The following is a 14,861-nucleotide window of genomic DNA, read 5'->3' as shown; positions in this document are numbered from 1 at the left end:
ATGAAGTATGATGTCAGGTGTACTGTACAGGCCAAACTCTATATATGGCATGATGTGTATGTGTGTGTGTTCTTCTCAATCCTGTGTAATGTACTGATAAAAACTAACTTTATATACAGTAGCATCATGTTGTTCTGCATATTTCCGGTGCACTTTGGTATCTGCTAGTGATGTTGGCTACGATTATGATTCACAGCCTTCAAACAATTCATACATTGTTTTAACTTCATGTTTGAATAATTGTCCAATGAAAATATTGTTAATTGCCTGGGTTAGCCTGTCTGACATACAGCTCAGAACATGATGCTAAGGAGACTCCTACAAAGGCTAGATCATTTGAATGTTGTTTCTTGTCACCTTTTCTGTGATATGTATTGGTTTTTTTAATACATATTCCAGCAAAGCACCCTCATTTGAGCTTGCCTAGACTTTTTAAGAACTAATGCAGGCTATTGTATACAGTGCTTTTGGAGTAATTTAGGTCAACATAACACCACATATTCTTTGACAGACATCATCAGAAAACTATTTGCAGGAAATGCTGTATTTGTATTCTGTGTGGGAGCTGTCAAAACTGAAAAGAAGGGAGAGGTTTACTCTCCGTTCATACACACATTGTATTTTTACATCATACCCATTATAGTCAACAATGTCATTACTTTTCTACGAAATATCTAGTTTTGACTTCGCCAATCCATAACGTTCAAAAAATAGGTAGTATTGTTTATGGTGCTGCACACCAAATGTCTGGAGATTAAGCTCTCCAAATGTGCCAAAGGAATTTCAGCTGAACCTCAATGTAACACTCAACAAAATAATTAACAAAATATCATGACATGCTGTTAGTATGCTGTCAATAAACTCAACAGACTACTTTACTACTATGGAGAGAGCTCACTGTAAACAACTCATATCCTTCTCAGATTTTAGAAAATAACATTAGCTCAATGCACAATCCTACCACATGTCTTCTAAGATCATCAGCAAGTTTTTCTTTTTTTTTAAGTCTACATCAGACTTATATTATTCTTCATATGGACTGGAATCATCTTGGACATGTGTGCTAACATCCATGTAGTATCTGGTTTTCTCCGGTGGCCATGTAGTTGTTTTGTTTGTTGTACACTTGTGATTATGGATGTGCTGGATCATGACGTGCTAATCTGACTACATGTACCGTACATATACAAATACATGTATTAAAACATGTTTCATCCCTGTTTTTTTCTATCACATTGCCTTATCTAAATCATGGGACATTACGCTAATATTGAACTGAAAATTGAAATTGAATGCTTTTATTTGGTGAATTCATGAGCTCCTCAAAGGAAATGAAATAACTACTACCAGTAGTGAAAATCTGACTCTTTTTAATAAAAAATAATCATCATTTTCCTTTCAAGAAATTCAAATCAATACCAATGTATTATTAGAGGAGCCATTAGTATTCAGCCTTGCGGGTGAACTGAACATGCTGTTAGCAAGGACCAGCCTTTGTCTACCTGCCTGCCTGCCTCCCTGCCTGCCTGCCTGCCTTCCTGCCTGCCTTCCTGCCTGCTTGCCTACCTGCTTGCCTGCGTCCCTGCCTACCTGCCAGCCTTTGTCTACCTGCCTGCCTGCCTTCCTGCCTGGCTATTGACTGCAATAAGGTGTAATTGCGCAAAAAAAGAAAACTACTATTACAACCATTTACAAGATAGCAAATTATATTAATAATCAAAATAAATTTACTTTCAATAAATACACACCTTGAGAAAAATGCAGCATTGACTGCAATACGGTGTAATTGCGCAAAAAAAGAAATAAAACTACTACAATCACAAATATTTACAAGACCAAAAATGTTAATAATCAAAAATATTTTTTCCGTTCAATAAATAATGCACACCTTGGAGGAAATGCAGCCTATCATCACAACATATTATGAGCAAGAATCAGCACCTGCCTACCTGCCTATTTGGGCTATTGACAGTCTACCTCATTGTGAATGTGTCTTTTTCTTTCTCTCTCAGCTCACCTGTGCTTTCATTGTGAGAGAGGAATCTGAAAGAAAGGCCTCCCTGTGGGGCTATTGAGCGGCATCCTTGGCTCCTCGTTAGTCAGGTGTGTGTGTGTGTGTGTGTGTGTGTGTGTGTGTGTGTGTGTGTGTGTGTGTGTGTGTGTGTGTGTGTGTGTGTGTGTGTGTGTGTGTGTGTGTGTGTGTGTGTGTGTGTGTGTGTGTGTGTGTGTGTGTGTGTGTGTGCGCTCGCTCATGTATGCATGTGCCCTCTCTCACACATGCATGCACACACACACACACACACACACACAAACACACACACACACACACACACACACACACACACACACACACACACACACACACACACACACACACACACACACACACACACGCACACAAACGCACACACACACACACACACACACACACACACACACAACTTCTGTTACAAAGCCAAGCTGGGCGAAAGTTCAACTTACAGATACAGTAAGCTTACTTCATCAGACAATACATTCATGCTGGTTATGGTTATAATGAACACAACCATATTCACTGCTTATGTTCTCAAACTGTATGTCCATAATGCATGAAATAAAGCCAAAAAGAGCGCCCCACTTCCCATAAGGGTCTGTTTGTGGATGGCATGCAGCTTAAAGGGAGTGGAAGTCAGTCGTTCCTGTTAGGAAAAGCATGAGTGGACAACTGAGGGGATTTAAAGGGCTTTAGGAGGACTGGAGTGGGTCAGCTCTGGCTTAGGCTGTAAGGATGTAAAGGATGTAAAGGCTTTGAGGGTTATTGGTTCAAAATGGCTCTCTCTCAGACAAGTCTGACTGTCCTTGGGCAAGACAGTGAACTGCCAATGTGTGCTCTCTCTCTCTCTCTCTCTCTCTCTCTCTCTCTCTCTCTCTCTCTCTCTCTCTCTCTCTCTCTCTCTCTCTCTCTCTCTCTGTCTCTCTCTCTCTCTCTCCACGTCCGTCACACACACACACACACACACACACACACACACACACACACACACACACACACACACACACACACACACACACACACACACACACACACACACACACACACACACACACACACACACACACACACACAAAGGCCCTTGTGCGTCATAAGCGTCAAAGTCATTGTGAGTGCTCTCTATCTACAGTTTGGCTGGTATGAGAATATTGAATGCATGCACCATGATTGTTTGTTAGAAATGGATTGTTGAATCACTATATACACAGTCCATTTATTTTCAATAATGTACTAGTGTGAGAGTTGAATGCCTCCAGACATAAACAGCTTGTCAATCCCAGTCATACAATTGCAGCTGCTATTGTGTGCAGGCAGAAAGTAAAAACAAACAGAGATTTGATTCATTCAGCTCAGATTCACTCAGCTGATTGAAATTGAAACGACGGCAGGCAGTTCAGGTACCCAGTGAAGTAAGTCACCATTTTGTTAGTAGGAAATTCTGTGACACTGGGTATTTCTGTCCTAAGTGTCCTATACTAGCTAGGACGAGTAACGCCCATTTTTTCAAGGTGCATCCAATTATTAATGACACTTAGAACTAGTTATTGGATAGTCTTTGGTGAAATCCAGGAAAAACGGGCGGTGCTCATCCCAGCAAGGCTGGGACACTTCACTTTGAGAAATACCCCATGTATCTCTACTTTCTAATCATGTGACCTCAGTTTCAAGTGGGATTGGATTGGTCAATAACTCACAGCTGTTGGTGTCGTTTGCGACGGCGACGATTCCCATTGGCTGGTGTGGGATGTCGGCCCTCAGAACCTTCATGTCCCCGCCGGTCAGCTTGTTGCAGCGCACCACGGCCCGCCGCACCCAGTCGGACCAGAAGATGAAGTCGCCATAAATAGCCAGGCCGAAGAACGTCCCCGGACCTGACTTCACAATCACCTAGAGTACCACCAGAGGCAAATGGAGTGGAAAAAGGAGAATGAAAGAGAAAAGGGTCTTTCATTAGGTTTCAAAGAAAAGGAAAATAACTAACAGTCATTTAAACAACAACAACAGAGCCACATTTTGCCAAGTTCTTTCTAGCAACACTTGGAAGTTGTTTTTTTTTTCAACCTGTAAAACATGTTTCCAAAATTGTTTCAGTGGTTCATCAACTTTCACTTTTGAATTTGTTTTGACACCTTTCATTTTATATATATATTTTTTTGTGTGGGTGTGGTCTTTTTGACTTTTTAAATTTCTGACAGGACAGTGAAGGTGGTGACAGGAAGCAAATGGGGAGAGAGAGACACGGAAGGGCCGGGAAAACCCGAGTCAGCCGCATGGTAGACGAGTGCCCTACCGTTTGGCCACGGCAGGGCCAGTCTTGTCACCTTTCAATGACTATGGACACAATACACTTGCAGCCTTGGTCACTCTGTAGTTCCAATGTGAAACAATGCTTATTCCATCCAGCAGGGGAGGACACCTACTGACTGATAACTGACTGATGCTTTAATAAATACCAACTAATTGAGAAAATATACTGTCTTGAGTTGTGGATTCTATTTGGATAATGGGCTTACATAAAAGTACAGCTAAAACACCCTGTTAAAAAATCTTACTGACCCAAATTGATGCCCATAAACTTTAGCTAACACAGCCAATGTGTTTATGTGTTGTCCTGCCAATGAAAACATGCTGCTAATTAAGTCCATTACTATTCGTGTGCAATCTGCTCTCAAGTGCCCAAGTTTTGCACGAAAGAGTGAAGGACCCAGATGGGCGTAATAGAACCGACAGGTGTAATCATCTTAGCGTGGCCAAAATCCAATAAAATTAATACAAATATGGTTCCACCCACAAGTAGGCCCTCAATAAAAAAAAATAAAAAAATAAACTTAAGAGAGAGTGTATGCGAGAGATACAAAATGTTTTGCATACGGCTGCTTTGTTCAGTGTTGGGATGCCAATGCCAATTCAACCCTGTCACCTCTTTTCAATTAAAATTTCAAATTGGAAAATAAATTGACTCATCGTTCATTTCGCGATCATCCGACGATAGTACATACACATCCTCTAATTAAAAAGTGTGGAATTTAGAACCCCCCCCCCCCCCATACTGGCTTTAACTGCATAGTAGGACACGTTTCGAAAACAGAGAGAATAGGATGAATCATCTTCTTCAATGTATTCAGTTAAGGACTGAAATGACCACACTTGGTGCGATGCTCTGTGCCAATCTGTGATAAATTATTAAAATCGCCTGTCGGCGTGTGTGTGTGCGTGTGTGTGCGCGCGTGCTTGCATGCGTGCGTGTGTATGTACAATGTGTGTGTGTGTGTGTGTGTGTGTGTGTGTGTGTGTGTGTGTGTGTGTGTGTGTGTGTGTGTGTGTGTGTGTGTGTGTGTGTGTGTGTGTGTGTGTGTGTGTGTGTGTGTGTGCGTGCGCACACGCAGGCGTTAGAATGCTTTTGTGGCATTGCGAAAGGAAAATAGGCCAGTGCATATTCCCTTTTGCAAGTCAAAGAATGTTGTAGTAGATCTAGACACAGGAAATGAACTCGCTTCTCATCTTGGCTGGCTTTTATGACAGACAAACATAGATGAATAGGAATGCAAAGCCAGCACACAGACACCCACACAGGCCTTCATGTAAATGCTGTATGTCTTCATAATCATCAGCACAGAGGCATCCTTACATGCACACACACACACACACACGCACACACAGACACACACTGACACACAGACACACAGACACACACGCACGCACGCACGCACGCACGCACGCACGCACGCACGCACGCACGCACGCACGCACGCACGCACGCACGCACGCACACACGCACGCATGCACACACACAGCCTTTCACAACAACAGGTACAACTTTAATCACACTTATTGTTCCTTCAGGGTCTGTGTTGTCATACAGATAAGCACAAAATGTATGGACCATCTGTCGCCCTGCGTGCGTGTGTGTGTGTGTGTGTGTTTGTCAGGCTTGAGAGACGAGCTAAGGAGGGGTTGACAGCCTTAGCAGATGGAGCTCTGTGAAGTCTCCTGCGTATGAGACGGTGAGAAGTGTGTGTGCGTTCATGTGTGTGTGTGTGTGTGTGTGTGTGTGTGTGTGTGTGTGTGTGTGTGTGTGTGTGTGTGTGTGTGTGTGTGTGTGTGTGTGTGTGTGTGTGTGTGTGTGTGTGTGTGTGTGTGTGTGTGTGTGTGTGTGTGTGTGTGTGTGTGTGTGTGTAGGCCCCCAGCAGACAACAGAATGAAAATGCAGGTGTGACTATTGATCACATCATCACAAATAAGCCTTCTGCATCACCACACTGTGTGTGTGTGTGTGTGTGTGTGTGTGTGTGTGTGTGTGTGTGTGTGTGTGTGTGTGTGTGTGTGTGTGTGTGTGTGTGTGTGTGTGTGTGTGTGTGTGTGTGTGTGTGTGTGCGTGTGCGTGTGCGTGTGTGCGTGTGTGTGTGTGTCTGTGTGTGTGTCTGTGTGTGTGTGTGTGTGTGTGTAACAACTTCAAGTCAGGTCAAGCTGGTTTTATTGTCAATTTCTTTACATGCAACTTAGCTGACACTGAAAACAGTCAATAGTCAATTACATTTAAATACAATTAGAATGTTAGCAATGATAGCATTGTTAGCTGAAATGCCCTCACTAAATTCACAAAGATCTAGCCAGAATTCACATGACTGAGATATAGTTCTAAAATTGAAATTGATATTCTCTCACCTCTCTTTATACCTCTATACTGTAAATATTCAACTTTATTCAACAGTTGGCAGGGAGATTTTATAGAGTGCACAAGAAACGATGGCACAGGACTATCAGGTAAACCAGGGGTTCCCAGACTTTTCCACGGCAACCAAGGCCGCTAAAATTACATGTTTGTTTTTTTTCCCAGCACCGCACCCCTTTTCACAACTACTAGATTTGTTAGTAAGTGCCCCCAAATAAAGATAATAGTAGTGAATAGTGATGTTTAGAAATGCAATAGATTAGGCTATTAAAAGGAACATTGTTAAGCTTATTATTGGTCTATTTTGATATTAGTTATCAATTGTATTAAATGATAAGTTATTTTGTTTTGCTGTACTACAACTATACTGCTATTACGTACTATACTGTATACTGTAGGCCTGCCTATATACGATTCAAGTTCCTATCCTGACCTCCACTGTCTTAACTATGTCAGGCGATCATCTCTCAGCATGAGGCGCAGCCTTGGCCAGCAGTCAGTCAGCCACAAATCTTTTTGCTGTTTCAGGCCTCAGACTCCTACCTGTCAATCTCCCAAAAGGCTCAGCTTGTCTTTGGGGAAGAGTTGAATGTGTGTGTGTGTGTGTGTGTGTGTGTGTGTGTGTGTGTGTGTGTGTGTGTGTGTGTGTGTGTGTGTGTGTGTGTGTGTGTGTGTGTGTGTGTGTGTGTGTGTGTGTGTGTGTACGTGTGCGTGTGTGTGTGTGTGTGTGTGTGTACGTGTGAACGTGTGCGTGTGCGTGTGAGCAATTACACATAACAAAGCAGGCAATGACACACTACCAGTGATCAGAGGAAGTCTGTGTGTGTGTGTGTGTGTGTGTGTGTGTGTGTGTGTGTGTGTGTGTGTGTGTGTGTGTGTGTGTGTGTGTGTGTGTGTGTGTGTGTGTGTGTGTGTGTGTGTGTGTGTGTGTGTGTGTGTGTGTGTGTGTGCGTGTGTGTGTGCGTGTGTGTGTGTGTGTGTATGTGTGTGTGTGTCAAGTATCCAGCCAAGGCATCATGAGCTTGTCTGTTCAGTCGTTATGGCAACGCCTGCAGAAGTGAAGAGGCTCAGAGACAGAGACAGAACGAGTGTTTGAGAGAGATAGTGTGTGTGTGTGTGTGTGTGTGTGTGTGTGTGTGTGTGTGTGTGTGTGTGTGTGTGTGTGTGTGTGTGTGTGTGTGTGTGTGTGTGTGTGTGTGTGTGTGTGTGTGTGTGTGTGTGTGTGTGTGTGTGTGTGTGTGTGAGTGAGAGAGAGAGGGGGGGGGGAGAAGGGAGAGAACACTCCAACATTCACTGCACCAACATCCACGCCATGCCATGAACTTCATTCTCATCTACTTCACCTCAATGACCAGTAGCAAAAAGCAGCAATTAAATTGTGTGTCGGGTTGCCATGGTCTCATTTGGCCTAGACAGTGTAATTTAATATAATGCACTGTGTCCACTGATACTAACGGATGGCTTCATGATTCCCCAGTGAACATGTTACACAAGGAAACAATACTGGTCTGTGTTTCTCAAAACCATAGTTGCTAACTAGGTTAGGCACTTTGTTGTTTGCAATGAAATTACCCATTGGAAACTACCCAAGTTGCTAACTGGCTAACAACTTCACTTTCGAGAAACACAACCCCGGTCATCAAAAGGCCTACTATGTCTGACCAGTAATAGATTGCTATTGTGGTTAAATTTTTATTCTTATATGATTCTTATGTAGATTCTTATATGTACATGTACATGCAGGAATATAGATGTATATGTATGTGACTATATATATATATTCCAGTGTGTACGTATTGTAATCTGTGCCTGAGTGAGGGGGGCCTGGCAGCTGAGGTGTGATTGAGCTGATTAGCATATGAGAAGGCTCTGGCTGGGCCACAGCTAAGGGGGGGTGGGTACTTTGCCTATATAGGTAACAATCCTCCCTGAAGAGCTAGGCCTGGTGGAGGAGGACAAGTGAGAGTAATGTAGACCTCAACGAGGCCTCCTGCTCCAATTTGGAGCAGTAATAAAATCTGCAGAAACCTCACCGGATCAAAAGTGCTTGTCTGACATTTATGGAAAAAAACCCACACACTATACCATAAAAGATACAAAAGGTGCTATAACAATCTAATTTAGAATGAAAATGGACCACAACAAGGACATCTTGCATGCTTTCAAAGTTGCCATACTGCCCAGTGATAAAAATGGAATAGACATACAAAAGGTACTTTCTGTATGACGAGATACAAGATGATTAGTCATAAAACAAATTGAATCAGAGGATGCAGTATATGGTGCAGACTCTCAAGTTTGTATCACAGCTTTTTATTATTGTAAACAGAATCAGTTCTCTAAAAATGGATATGACTATCAATAGGGCATACTCTTCTTGAAAGGATTTTATTTGGGTTGTCTTTGCAGAAAAAAAGTTTCCATGCAAGTTTGTCCATTCCAAGTTCAGGGTTTGCACAAATAGTCTCACATGGAGAAAGTTGGCAATTTCACCCACTCTCTGCCAATGTTAAATTAGAAATATTTCAGGTTTTAAAATTAGAAACAAAAAAATGAGGAAAATACAGCATGGCTATCATTCCTAAAAAAATCCAGCTTGTTAGTCTGCAAGCTGAAGCATTGTTGACAGACACAAACACGCACGCACGCCCACGTCCACGTCCACGTCCACGTCCTAGCGCACACACGCACGCACACACACACACACACACACACACACACACACACACACACACACACACACACACACACACACACACACACACACACAACACACACACACACACACACACACACACACACACACACACACACACACACACACACACACACACACACACACACACACACACACACACACACACACACACACACACACACACACACACACACACACACACACACACAGACAAGGTGATGAGGGCATATTTTTGAGGTAATGTGATGACAATGTCAGCTCCTTAAAGCCGTATCGGGCTCCAGTCTGACTGACTGTCATGCACCGAACCCTGACAACAACCTTACCTCCCCAGGATCTCCTTCCCTCATTCCCCCCTGCATTCCTTCTATCCTCCTCCTCTCCCTCTCTCCCGCTTCCATATCCTCTCCTCTCTCTCCTCTCCTCTCCTCTCTTCTCCTCTCCTCTCTTCTCTTCTCCTCTCCTCTCCTCTCCTCTCCTCTCCTCTCCTCTCCTCTCCTCTCCTCTCCTCTCCTCTCCTTACCTCTCTTCTCCTTGCCTCTCCTCTCCTCGCCTCTCCTCTCCTCTCCTCTCCTCTCTTCCCCTCGCCTCTCCTCTCCTCTCCTCACCTCTCCTGTCCTCTCCTCTCCTCTCTCATCCTCTCCTCTCTTCTCCTCGCCTCTCCTTTTCTAGTGCCTCCTTCTTTTCCTCCTGCCCTTCCTACATGCATTCCTGTTTCCAGAGCCTCTCCTCTCCTCTCTCTTCCATTTATCTCCTCTCCTCTCCTCTCCTCTCCTCTCCTCTCCTCTCCTCTTTCTCCCCTTCCCTCTCCTCTCCTCTCCTCTCCTCTCTCATCCTCTCCTCTCCTCTCCTCTCTCATCCTCTCCTCTCCTCTCCTCTACTAATTTCTGATCATTCCCTGTCCTTTTCTATCCTCCTGTGTTTGGATTTGGAAGTATGGAGATTCAGAACGTTCCTACGATTCCATTCTCTCCTCCCTGCAAAATGCCCTCTCCTTTCATCTCTTTTTCTCGCCATCCCTCTTTCCTTCTTCTTTTGTCCTCTGCATTCTTCCTCTTATTCTCTCATCACATCTCGTCTAAAATATGTTCTCCTTCACTCTCTCCTTCTCTCTCTCTTTCTATCCCCTCACCCTTTTGTCCTCCTCTTCTCTCTTTTTCTTTCTTTCCATGTCTCACTGGCTTAATTTACACTTTTTAATTGGCTGCCTGTCAAGACAGCTAAAGTGGGCTAGAGATCACGACATGCTTGCCATCATTAGCAGAGAGCACAGGGTGCAAACCACACCTGTTGCTGCGTATACACACACACACACACACACACACACACACACACACACACACACACACACACACACACACACACACACACACACACACACACACACACACACACACACACACACACACACACACACACACACACAACCCCTGCCAACTCACAGCTGGCCTTTGCCAACACCCCCTCCCACCCAAACCAACCGCCTTCCCCTGCCAACTCCCAATGTCACCACCCTATAGCCAAAACCATACCACCCCAGGTGCTAACAACATATCCAACTGCACACACAGACCCATCACCAACTTACACACCCCAGTAGCCCAACTCCAAATGTATCATATCACAAAAAAACGTACCAGCCCATGACCAGGGTGCTAACAACATATCCAACTGCACACACAGACTCATCACCAACTTATATACCCCAGTAGCTCTCCCCATCTCCCGACGCGTAAGCACCTTCACCTTCACCATCACCACCCCTCCCCCTTCCCACCCCAATTTTACACCCCCACCCAAAGTTTGTGCCAACCCACCACCAGGGTGTTAATAGACAGGTCATCAGCTGGAAACTCACTCAAAATAAACCGGCCCAAACAAAGCACCGTGGCACTAACATCAGACAACAGCAGCAGCAGGAGAAAATAAGCTGAAACTGGAGGGGGGGGAGAGCAGGAGTAGGGGCAGAGAGGAGCAGTAGGAGGAGAAAAGAAGGTGAAACTGGTGTGGGAGGAAGAGCAGGAGTACAGGCATAGAGGAGGGGTGAGCTGGGACAGAGAGCAGCAGCAGGAGGAGTAAAGGAGGTGAAGCTGGTGTGGGAGAGAGAGCAGGAGTACGGACAGAGAGGAGGGGTGATATTCTACTAGCCGTGGCTGTCATGACCCAACCACACCTCTTCCAGACCAATTACCACCTCTATGATAGCCCGTCATTATTAGCTGTAATGTAGTACAATAGACCCTGTGTGTGTGTGTGTGTGTGTGTGTGTGTGTGTGTGTGTGTGTGTGTGTGTGTGTGTGTGTGTGTGTGTGTGTGTGTGTGTGTGTGTGTGTGTGTGTGTGTGTGTGTGTGCGTGCGTGCGCATGTGTGCATCCGCGTGTGTGTGTGTGTGTGTGTGTGTGTGTGTGTGTGCATGCATGTGTGTCATAGACAAAGACATAGAGTGTGAAAAGCTGAACCCTTTTGCAGACATTGAGAAAGACCCAGCAATAAAAACTCGTTAAAATAAATGCTGTATTATCTAGTGTGTATTGAGCAACAAATGAACAACATTCATCATTAAAATGTAATGTATGAGACAAAATACATATTAATATAATATATTCATTATCATAATATTATTACTGTGATAAAATTACATCAACCCAAATTGTAAGACATTTAGAAATGTCCAACCTGAATAAAAAAACACTAATATACCTTTTGCTGCATTCTGCTTATTTGAATGTCCGTGGCTTCAAATATAAAAGTATTTTTTGTTACTTTCATACTTTGGAATGTGTAAAAAAAAGCTTTGACATCAACATTCTTGGACATGGTCAAATAACATTGAGAGGAAAAGAGCAAAATGATCCAAGTAATGCAGGGTGTCCTTGCTTGTCTTGCTTGTCCTTGTCTTCAGAAGAGTTAAACTATGCACAGCCCAATTCAGCGAGGTTAAGTACTGGACAAAGACGTATCTTACAATAAGGAGCAGAAGTGTGCACACTGCCGCTTCAAGTGTCAGGCTTATTCAAGACATACTATAGTGCCACGTTTCCTCATTAGGCATGCCAATCCATGCCATGGCAAACCTAGCTGCAGTGTGCAGACTTCTACTCTCTCTGTCGTCCTTGCTTGACCACTGGACTACAATGGACTATGCTGGACTGCACTGTGTGTAGTACAGCATAGCCTTGACTTATTCAGTATTTTACTATTATTTTATTTTTGCTATTATTTTGTCTCCTATTCATTTCCCCAATATGTTAAATGTTCATTGTTAAATGTTATATTGTTATTTATACTCAATCACTTATTGTTAGTGGTTATCACTGATCCATCACTGTCACTCATTAATGTTAAATGCTCAGTTATCATTTGTTACTTCACTTTATTATTATTAGTCCATCACTGTAACTTGTCCTGTCTTGCACTTTGATGTCAGTCTGTAAATGTCAGTCCTGTGTATGTCTATGTCATTTCATGGTATAGAGAGAGTACTATTGAAACGTAATTTCAATTTCCTTGTATGACCTGTGCATATGAAGAAACTGACAATAAAAGCTGACTTGACTTGAAGGCCATGCACTTTTGTGCTCCGGGATTTGTACAGGAAGGTGTTATGTCCTGCTGGGCATTGCTGCCTGTCGCACCTCCTCCGGTGCCCATGGGTCAGCTGCAGGGTCATCAGTCAGGAACCACCATTCACTAACGTTTCGCCCCTTTAATCCTGAAACGTTTCGTGGTGGCGGGACAGTGACAGGGACGTCTCCCTGTCACCCCCCCAACTACAGTACCGTTGCAAAGTTGAATTGCTATTCTGTGAGAGTATAGATGGTAGGAAGCGAATAGAGTGAGCAATTACTCTGATTTGCAGTAGTATTCAACAGATAACTGTCCTTGCAAACATGGAAGAAGGAGTTTGTGTGTGTGTGTGTGTGTGTGTGTGTGTGTGTGTGTGTGTGTGTGTGTGTGTGTGTGTGTGTGTGTGTGTGTGTGTGTGTGTGTGTGTGTGTGTGTGTGTGTGTGTGTGTGTGTGGGTGTGTGTGTGTGTGTGCGTGTGCGCGTGTGTGCACTCACATATCTGTGGGAGCCGTCATAGTCACACCGCTCGATCTTGCCGAGGCTTCCGTCTGAGAAGTAGACCTTCTCCGAGCTGTGGTCGATGGTGAGGCCGTTAGGGGTGGCTATCTCTGTGCTCACGATGACCCGCATGTTCTTCCCCGACAAGGTAGACCTCATGATGCTGGGGTGCTGCTCGTTCCAGTTGGTCCAAAACATCAGGCTGGACAAAGACAGAGAGGGAAAAAAGAAATCAAAAGAATTTCCTCCTTGGCGCGGTTCTAGACCGAAATTACCAGGGGGGCCCAGGTGGGGCCATTATTTGTTCAGGGGGGCACAAAAAATTGGCAAAATGATACATTTGTAATGTTATGAATATGTAATATACAAAAATGTCTTTCATGTGTCGGCCACTTGCTGTTCAGCACAGGGGCCACAACAGGGGCCAGGAGGAAATCTAAAGGGGCCCTGGCCCACCCTGGTCCCTGTCTAGAACCGCCCATGTTCCCTCCAGCACCTTTGTCCATTTCGTAAGTTCCCTTGAGCATCCCATATTGCTCAAAAGACTGTACAATGGCTAATACTCTGTATCTAAATAGCTGTAGAAGTCGATTCGGATAAAAGCATTCGCTAACTGCAATATACTGTAAAGTAATATACAATGACTGTAGGAGCCATTTGTATGTATTTTCTTTTTGTGTGACACCTGCTGGCCAAATGAAGTATACATTTTGGAATGTGTTGGAAATAGGTGGCCTTGAGTGGAGCCTGTTGCTTGGCACTGCTTAATTGGTTCACCTGGCTTATAATTAGACAGCGTGTGGCTTGAGTAGCTAGCTTGCTGATGGAATGCCTAGAACTTGGAGGTTAGAGACGCCAGCAGGCACACAAGATTTTAATTTCAAGAGATGGTTTTGTTTATTTTGGATTCAAAAGGAATCTTCATTATTTTGTGACAAACTGGAAACATTATTTTTGTTAGATGGAATAAATCATCCTGATATTAAGACAACCTAATGGCGTCCAAGAACTGGCTCATAAGGAGACAGTACAATGACAGTGTTGTTTTCTGAATGGTGGTGATGCTCATGGAATAGGATCTGATGCAGCACTGTTGTACTGTTGGTTATCATTTACATTAACTCTTGTAAGGTGTTAGTGTTTATGTTACAGGTACATAGGACGTGTTCGGGTCATTTTGACCCGGGCATATAGAAAAATTTGCATATTTATTTAGAGGGTGAGAGATACAGAGAGAGAAAGATAGGGAGACAGTGAAGAAAGTGAGTAAACTCGGTAACACTTTATTTTAGGGATACATCTATTAGCACTAATACATACAAAGTTCCTGTATAAGTAACTTGTAAGGCATGTACAAAGCAAAATCAAACATTTGTTAGGCATGTATTCGCAAA

The 14,861-nt window shown here is 43.7% G+C and overlaps 1 protein-coding gene across 1 annotated transcript in view; it reads right to left on the bottom strand.

Moving 5' to 3' along the window:
• LOC134459383 (low-density lipoprotein receptor-related protein 1B-like) overlaps positions 1-14,861 on the bottom strand; it is a 628,069-nt gene that overhangs the window by 274,005 nt on the left and 339,203 nt on the right. The window contains exons 43-44 of the mRNA XM_063211727.1: positions 13,465-13,669; positions 3,727-3,919 (exon numbers count right to left, since the gene is read on the bottom strand). Of these exons, the coding sequence (XP_063067797.1) occupies positions 3,727-3,919; positions 13,465-13,669 (398 nt within the window). The remainder of the gene's footprint in view (positions 1-3,726; positions 3,920-13,464; positions 13,670-14,861) is intronic.

Source organism: Engraulis encrasicolus, chromosome 12 (genome assembly GCF_034702125.1).
Source record: "Engraulis encrasicolus isolate BLACKSEA-1 chromosome 12, IST_EnEncr_1.0, whole genome shotgun sequence".
NCBI classification, from domain to species: domain Eukaryota; kingdom Metazoa; phylum Chordata; class Actinopteri; order Clupeiformes; family Engraulidae; genus Engraulis; species Engraulis encrasicolus.
Note: the sequence above shows the minus strand (reverse complement) of the source record. Positions and strands in the feature narration are given on the sequence as shown.